General features: G+C 34.1%; 1 protein-coding gene across 4 annotated transcripts in view; it reads left to right on the top strand.

Moving 5' to 3' along the window:
• The window catches only part of Csk (C-terminal Src kinase), a 30,270-nt gene extending 21,567 nt beyond the window's left edge, over window positions 1-8,703 (top strand). For all 4 annotated transcript variants that reach the window (XM_022074228.2, XM_022074231.2, XM_022074230.2 and 1 more), the window contains 6 exons: window positions 75-211; window positions 639-806; window positions 1,446-1,641; window positions 1,893-1,979; window positions 2,857-2,949; window positions 3,441-8,703. In XM_022074228.2, the coding sequence (XP_021929920.1) occupies window positions 75-211; window positions 639-806; window positions 1,446-1,641; window positions 1,893-1,979; window positions 2,857-2,949; window positions 3,441-3,524 (765 nt within the window). In that variant the 3' untranslated portion in view covers window positions 3,525-8,703. The remainder of the gene's footprint in view (window positions 1-74; window positions 212-638; window positions 807-1,445; window positions 1,642-1,892; window positions 1,980-2,856; window positions 2,950-3,440) is intronic.
• The last annotated feature ends 430 nt before the right edge of the window (window positions 8,704-9,133 follow it).

Here is a 9,133-nt window from a genome sequence, read left to right on the forward strand (position 1 = left end):
TGAATATGTTTATTTCTGTTTGCACTGTTTTAGTTTGTGCTCTGATCATAGTGTAGATTTGTCTTTTATTTCAGCTGAGGGAATCGATAGGGAAAGGTGAATTTGGTGATGTGATGCTGGGGATCCTCAGAGGTGACAAAGTGGCGGTGAAAATGTTGAAGGATTCAAGTGAAGCAGCTCAAAAGTTTCTTGCTGAAGCCTCTCTGATGACGTAAGCCGAATAAAAGTAGATTATAAATAGTTACCAAGAATGTTTATTCTATAATTAATATTATATATATATATATATATATTATAATATTCTTCTTCTTCTTATTGCGCCATCTCCGAACGAAGGTTGGCGATCCACATGGCTAACATTATCCTTGAGACTGCCGCTCGAAAGATATCTGTTGAGGTGCATCCGAACCATCTTCTTAGGTCTTTCATCCAGGAGTTTTGGGGTCTAGCGACGGATCTTTTTCCTTGAATTTTACCCTCAATGATCAGTCTTAAGATCTCATAGTGTACTCCTCTCATGATATGGCCCAAATACCGGACCTTTCTTTCCTTAACGGCAAGCAATAGTTCCTTTTGCTTATTCATGCGATTGAGGGTATTCGTATTATATTATAATATAAACATTTCATATTTTTCAGATCACTAAGGCATGAAAACTTGGTGCAGCTACTAGGCTTAGTGTTTAACAATAAAAACAAACACATTTATCTGGTGACGGAATACATGAGTAAAGGCAGCTTGGTTGACTATCTGAGATCGCGGGGACGACTTCATGTTACCAGAAAGGATCAGATCAACTTTGCATTGTAAGAACCAGTATTTGTTTTGGTAAATGGTGAAGCATTAATACTGTTTGTAATTGTTGTAAGTTTATTTATTTGTGCCATTAAAAGTATTATAGACTGGTGCATATTGTGTATCTGTTTATGTCGTCAGATTTCTGTCTTCAAAACCACATTACATCAATGTGAATTTACTAGAGTCCCTGGAATTTCGTATAATAAAAGATCTGTAAAACTACAATATTGTCATGTTATTTCTGTTTAAAGTGGAATATAACACCATAACCTTTTTGAAACATGCATTTACTTTGTTGGTTTGATGATTGCTAGTGAACTTTGGTAATATGTGATCAGACCCATGTTTTGCAGAATTTGTGGAGCCTTCTCTCCTTGCCTCTGAATGCATTTTTGGTGTGGGGCAGTCACTGAGACAGTTTTACCTTTTAGTTCGTAACATTATGTGCAATGACGATGTTGCTCCTTGTGAATGTATTAAAATTAAATGTGAAATTAAATTCTGATTAGTTGCCTTATGAGGGTTTGTTCTGTGAAAACATTTTGTACTCGATGAGCAAATGAGTTGATAATGTCTTTACTCTGTTATCATAGATCCTTGTAAAGTTTGAAGTAAGCAATTAAATAATTTTACGTTAATCATTACAGTGATACGTGTTCTGGGATGGAGTACTTGGAATCTCGAAAAGTTGTTCATCGAGATCTTGCAGCACGAAACGTTCTAATATCAGAGGAAGGTGCAGCCAAAGTGTCAGATTTTGGTTTGGCAAGGGAAGAAAATTTTACGTTGGAAGGAGGAAAACTACCCATCAAATGGACAGCTCCTGAAGCACTGAAACAAGGCGTATGTACTCGCCATTCTCTTTTCACACATTAGTAATTTTTGAAAGGCCATATGGAATATTTCTCTGGTTCACATGTGATGTTTATCCCTCATTGTCATCCACTCATTCACATTATGGCACCTTCGTCATTTTCTTTATCAATTTCATATCTTATCTCATTTACTCCTTTCATCCGTATTCCTTTCCTGTTTCCACCACGATGAGTGGTGTTTATACAGAAAATACTAATTAATTTTATTTAATTTTCCAGAAATTTTCAAACAAGTCAGACATGTGGAGTTTTGGAATTTTACTTTGGGAAATCTATTCCTTTGGAAGAGTGCCTTATCCAAGAATAGTAAGTACACATTTTCTTTTCTGTTCGTGCTAGAAAATGTAACACCACTTTTGCCAGGTTTGCTACATCTGGTGGAAAGGTTACCGAACTGTAATAAGTGTTTGCCAGTGTCTTGTATTAAATTACATTTACTGTTACTAATATAAATACATTTTTATAAATGAGAAAATTCAGTAGAAGAATGATTTTGTACTGTGCTACATGGTTATGAATCTACGATGTCTTTTCAATGGAAAGGCAGAATGCATGTTTTGTAGAATTGTGCTGCATGTCGGCACAAATTATGAATGTCAGTTATGAGAATGAAAATTGTATTCAGTGCAAACCTTGACATGAACAGAAGAGATTCCTTTGAAATAGTATTTGCTGTTGTATGTTAAATGAGTTTCTTTTCTCCATTTTCATATCACTTGAAACAGCAACAACTATATATGTATGTTAATATTTATGTATAGTTTATTTAATGATGCTTTTTCAGTAGCTCACACTATATAGCGTTGAAATAAATGTTTATTATTAGCATTAATGACAAAATGTGATACTGTAAATTAGTTCTTAAGTTACCACAAAGCGTCACTACTCGTACATAAACTAAACAGTACCTGTGAGATTTTTGGTTGTCGTGCTACCGAGTATGAATATGGATGTCTTCTGGTTTGTTGCACAATTTAGTCTGATAACAGTTTGCTGACGTATCAGAGGTGCTGCTGCCTCCATCATGAGGGCAAGTCATGGTCTGGCCAGGTCTAGCTTAACAAGGGGGGCCCAAGAGATGGGCTTGTTTCCTCTTTTCCACTTCTTTACGTAGAAGTTGAAGCAGAATCCAGCTTCTGAAAAATTGTAGTTTTATTATTAATAACATGTTTTGTTGCTTCAGCCTCTTGCAGATGTGGTGAAACATGTGGAGAAAGGATATAAGATGGAAGCTCCTGAAGGATGTCCTCCAGAAGTGTATGAAATGATGAGACAGGTCAGTTTAGTTCTGTGAGTTGATATCCCACACCTTTACTGCCTAGCTTATATAGCGAGCACCAAGAATAATCAACTAGCCTGCATTTTAATTCATTGTTTTTTAAATGGATATATTGATTTATTCTTCTTCTGGTTTCTCGTGCAGTGACTTTCGAATGCTCATCTATAGCTCATGTGCTCATCTGGTCTAGAACCCAAACTTTATTACTGTGTTCACAATAATCTGAAACTAGACCCAATCAAAGAATCCATCCAAGTCCAAAGACCTGTGTAACGTTTCATAATGATAGTTTTCTTTGTTATCAGAGGTTGTTTGTCCTGTTCTTATCCCTGCCTGACCCTAAAGCTTGTTCGGTGATGAATTGGTTTTTCAATCAGTAAAAATATTTTTGTTAGATTTGGTGTGATATATTCAATCAAAAACATATTTCTGAGGTTCTGTTTAACTTCTGAACTTGCAACATCATTAATATTTGTCATACTTTACAGGCGTGGGATTTGCTACCCGACAATAGACCGACCTTTCGAGATGTAAAAGCAAAACTGGGACAGCTGAAATCTATGACAGTCTGAACGGATAAAGTGAAGTCATTCTGTCAAAGAAATAGATCTGCCAAAATGTGGCTTTTTAAGTCTTTGTTCAACAGTGTCTGAAGCCAGCCGTGAACTTGACACAGTGTGTTATTAAGAAGACTTGTAAACAATTTCAGTTCAGTGCTGTAGAGGTGTGTAATATTCCCATACACTGTTCTTAATTGCAGTTGCAGTTCCAGGAGATAGCCCTCTAATTTTAGTACGAGACATGATCCAGTAGAGTGATGCTGCTTACTATTCCCAGTCAGCTTTGTGTATCTAGTATGTACATATGTGCGTGAGTGTGTAAGAATGAGTGATTGTACATTGAGAGAAGATTTATGTTATGGAAGTAATCAGATGCATTTTATAATGATAGGCTATGCACTGGAGGACTCAGTATGTAAATGCCAACTTAAAAAGAAAAGTGGAAATGTGGGTTGTTTCTGAGGTGGTTGTATTGTACGCCATACTAAGAAAAGTTACAGGTATACTGTAACTATGGGGCTTGAAACACATATCGTACCAAATTAAATAAATAAGTAAATAAATTAGGAATTAGTTTAATGAGAAATTTATTTGCTACTGCTTGCTACGTGACATATTGGATTGTATGAAAATAAATTTGGGAGATTTTTGTGGCTCATACTGCTAAGTAATTTGATAGTGTCAAAGTGTGTCTGATTTGCATAAAGGAAGTTGCTGTTGCATGCTATTTTAATGAATTATGGTATAGAAACTGCGTGTCTCGATATCAGGTTAAACTAGTTCATTTGAAGGGGTCTTGTGTTCTTAGGAGAAATCCTCCAGTTTTTATATTCAGAAATTGCCACCATACTATCATAATGGGTTATTCATTCACTAGATGATGAATGGAAGAGTGAAAAGAAGTTATGCTTGATGCAATGTTCCAATCTCTCTCCCTTGAAATAATTTACAAGAATTTTCAAATCATGAATGGAAACATGATTGTTTTGTATTTCATAAATACAAATGCATGTGTTTTATGTTATTACTTTTAGTTTCAAAAATATATTTATTTGTGAACAGTAATACCAGTGTATTATTATCTGTCTAAGATGCTGAGAAGTTCAAAAGTTGCACAAGAAATTTTCTTTAAGTTGACATATGTTGTTCTTTTTTTCATGCGTCAGATATTCCATATTCAAAATATATTTTGTGTTGTATAAAATTAATATATTTCATTCAGCATCTTGTAAATTTTTCTTTATTCTGCAGGAATGGGAAGGAATTGAAAGTGAACATGAAGTACAAACACATTGTACCTCATTATGGTCTATATGTTTTGTGTAAAATGTTGTTCATATAACTGTTGATATTTTGAATTTCACTTGAGCTGTCAAGTTTTGTGTCAGTCTTACTTTCAAAATATGATATATATTAGAGAAATTTTGCTCGAATATTTTAAATCTCCATGTCAAGATGTTTGGTTTATATAGCTTACCCATTTATAACCTTATGAAACTTTCAAACCACACAAATTGTCTTGTTTTCATAAAATCAGTCCTGTAGTTGCTTCACATGGAATGCTCTTGGCCCATTAGTCCTGAGATCACTGATTTTATTACAAGAGCGTAGCAGCTGAGGATAGGATTCATTGGTTGGTTCTTGCGAGCATGGTACCATAAAAGTTCGGGAATTTCTTGCCCCCCCCCCCCCCCCCCCCCCCCCCCACACACACACACACACGCGCGCGCGCGCGCACGACTGCGTAGTGGAGTTTCTTAGAGTAGTAACTGCTGTTATTTTAAAAAAAAATGTTATTCTTCCCTCCTGAAGTATTTTTATGGCAGCTGTAAAATGGCTTCATTTACAGTTCTTTCATTGAATAAGACTATAGGAAAGAAATCACTACTTCTAAATTCAGTTGATGTTAGATTCAAGTCTGTACTGACCATATTCATCCATCAACCGAAAGTAGTCTGAAAATATTTATAAAAAGAAATTCGCATCAAAGTAAGCTTCATCACCGCAGTTGTCTTAACTCCATTAATACAGTTATATAACCATTTCATTTGCAGACTGGTAATTTATGCAAAGTACCTTTGAGGTCCTTTTGAGGTACTGAGATTAAATCATAGACTGCTGAAAAGGTTTGTTTTCCGAGATACATGTGATCACGTGGTTCTTTAATTTAATGGTTTTTCTGAGTGTTACACAGAGTGCTTATCACTGTAACATCATTAAACATGAAGATAAATATAGTAAAAAAGTTCTTACATATCCTAATTAACTACCTCTTGAAAGTAAATGCTGTTGAATCTGCAACATAAACCACTTTGTTAACTTCATATGTGGTTATAGGACATTTTTATTTCCATTAAAATATAACTTATTTATTTGAGAATTATGATAAATCTGAGTTTCCTAGCTTGTCTCCTGAATACAAAACAACAGGTAAACATTTTGGTGTATTCCCCACTGTGTGAAGAATTCTAATGGACTTTAATGTCATTTCAAAATCTGTACAGACAATCTGCTGTGGTATGAACGACTCTGCTCAGGATTATGGTATTGGGGATTAGAACTGACATGAATTTGAAAGCAACTCATTGCTTTTACCTGTCTCTCATGACCATTATTTTCGTAAGTACAGTACTGTGTTTTTATTTCCATAATTTCTGTTTCATTAAATTAACTCAAATATAAGTAGTATCATTAATGATACTTCTGTTCACTTGTATGTGTCAACATAAATGAATATTTTGCATGTATCAAGATCCTTCATATACCAGAATGCCATTCATGACCAAAAAAGAATAATTTTCTTTAATGAGTTTTTATGAATTATATTTTGGTGTTGTAGTGCAGTGGTATTCAACCTGAGATACGTGTACCCCCGGGGGTACGCGAAGACATCTTAGTGGGTACGTGAAATTTAAAAAATATATATATTATTTGATGATAAACACTGAATAATCAGTAATGTATTTTATTTAAATTATTTTAGATGCAGATTATATACTGTGTATAACTTGAATTATACACCAACAACTTTGGAGGTACAAATTTGAAAAGAAATTATATCTGGGGGTACGCAAACAAAAAAGGTTGAATTCCACCGTTGTAGTGTATAGAACATATTCCAAAGTGTCTGTTATAAATCTTTGTGCCTTGTGTTTGACTACATCCCTCCTGTTGTGACCTATGGTATATATCACTATATACTTTTAAGGAGGATTGTTCTAGTTTCCTCAATTTGAATCTCTAGGGTGGTGGTAAGACTGTTATAAAAGGATAGCTTGGAAATGCTGGATTGCTCAAAGTTCAAAACTAATGGTAAAGGTCAACTTTGCGTAATGAAAGCTGTGTGAAGTGTTTATTATTGAAAGTGCAGTGCTTCTGTTTGTCGGTGTATATTGTACCTGTACATATTTAATGTGTATAAATATATAAATGTAAATATAAATATATTTTATGCATTACATACTTACAACCCAATTACAATAATAATAATAATCCAATAAATTGGAGTTATTTTCATTCATACTTCAGTTAAAATTACTAAATGATTGTTTACACCTAGAGGATTTCACAATTAAAATTGATTTCAGTTTCCCATTTTGTCATCTTCATTATTGTCAATAATAGAAAGCAGTGGACATTGTTTTCATGATTAAATTGCTCGTAGAACTTTGCTGCTGTGTAGGGATGCCCACTTCACCTGACCATAAGAAAGAATATTGTATCACTAGGATTCTGATTCCAAGATTCCTTCCTGATTACTGGGACTGGGACCAGAAAACAGTCTTCAATGAATTCGTCCACTTGTAAATACAATTATTGTAGGATACAAAATCAGTAGAATATATTTTGAAGCACTTGGTCCATTAACTGCAAGTTGGTTAGTTAATGTGACCTACTGTCTTTATTTTATGGCACAATGAAATTAAATTGTGAAATAATCCTGAAAGTCATTTGTGCACTGCAGGTATAGGACAGTTTGGTGTCGTCATTTGGAGGGAAGTTTATATTGTGTTAAAATTAGACTTAGCAGAGCAAAAGCCTGTAATGGACAGGAATAAAATTATCTATGTGAGTATAATAGTTAGTAGATATTGAATTTTATTTGGTATATCAAAGCAAATTTTAATATATGTGTTAATTTATTTTCACTGGCTTTGTGGTTGTCAAAATGTATTTTAAGGGTGATTTTCTCTTTAAATCTGTCCTCCGCCAAACTGTGTCTTGGAACAGAATGTGTTCTCTTGTCAAGGAGTATGGTTTGTAATATTTCATGTCGGTAGTTTCATGTTTGTTGTAATAACATACATAACCTCTTTTAAAGATGCTTTTGGAAGTGAATGTGTGTATATCATTTTATGAAGATGTTTATTATGAGTCCATATTATCCATGTTCTCTAGTATTATATGCCATTTTATAGGTTGTAATGCTGTAACAATTCACCTACATTAGAATCAGTCTGTTCTTTTTTGAATTTTAACATTGCAGATCCAACCTATTTTAGACTGAGTATGTACTTAAAATTTGTGTGACTCTTCTTGGTTTAAATATACAGCTGGCAGAAGAACTAAGAATTGTGTTTAGCTTCAGATACACTTGATGAAGTAAATCTTATAAATTTGTTTTATGGAGTTAACTTGTATTTAAATGAAATGAAAATATGTTTTTTTGTCTAGTGTTTACTTATTAATTCCTGTTCCCCAAAGGTTTATTTTTGTCATTGGAGTATTTTTCATTGTCCATTGTTTGGCGAAGAAAGATTTATTACATTCCAGATGGTCTGTTTCAGTTTTCAAGTAGAAGAGACAGGTAACTACTGTTTGGTGCTTGTCAATAAACTTGGCAGTTTTCACTGTTTTGAGTCAATTTTTTTGGGGGGTGCACAAGGGTTGTGCCTAGTTACAAGGACCAACTTTAACTGGCTTAACAGTAGATGCCCTTTCCTTGTACATGAAGACAGAGGCATAGCCAGTTTCTATAACACTTATTTCATCTAGATGGTGTACAAAGAAAATGTTCCCATGACTTCATTTCTGGACATATACTGTTGACACTAAATTCCATCTACATGACCAAGTTCTTTTTGCAGGTGCTTGTGTTTTTGTTGGAAATAACAGCATTGTTTCCCAATCACATGATTCATGTACTTGTCATAACAAGATGCATATATATAATAAAGGTGTGTTAACTGTCGTGTGTTTGTGTATGTCAACGTAATTGTTTTAATAGGAGTGTTTGTGAGAACTGTCAAATTGTCAATAGATTTGCACAGGACGTGGGGATTTAATGTATATGTCCTAGGAATTTGCAACCACTTTCTAAAAACTTCATGATTTCCCAGTCTCCTTATGAAACGTTGAAATTCAAAACTTCTAGCTCTACAACAACTCGGTGGAAACCAGCGTGCTTCGCGGCACTCATTCTGAATATTTTCTGGCACGTGGACGTGTGAAACGGCAGCGATTTTTTAACCTGGTAACCCTAACATTTTTTCTTTGTAAAATATAAATAATACTTTGTAAATGTAATTGTCAGTAGAATGTCTGTGAAGTGTTTATTTGATATGTAAATGTTAATACTGGTATAGTGAGATTAAAAAAATGTTTTTCAGATTCTTTGTGGT

This window comes from Zootermopsis nevadensis, unplaced genomic scaffold (assembly GCF_977971745.1).
Source record: "Zootermopsis nevadensis isolate Lab colony 2312 unplaced genomic scaffold, Znev_1.0 Znev_ptg000028l, whole genome shotgun sequence".
NCBI classification, from domain to species: Eukaryota; Metazoa; Arthropoda; class Insecta; order Blattodea; family Termopsidae; genus Zootermopsis; species Zootermopsis nevadensis.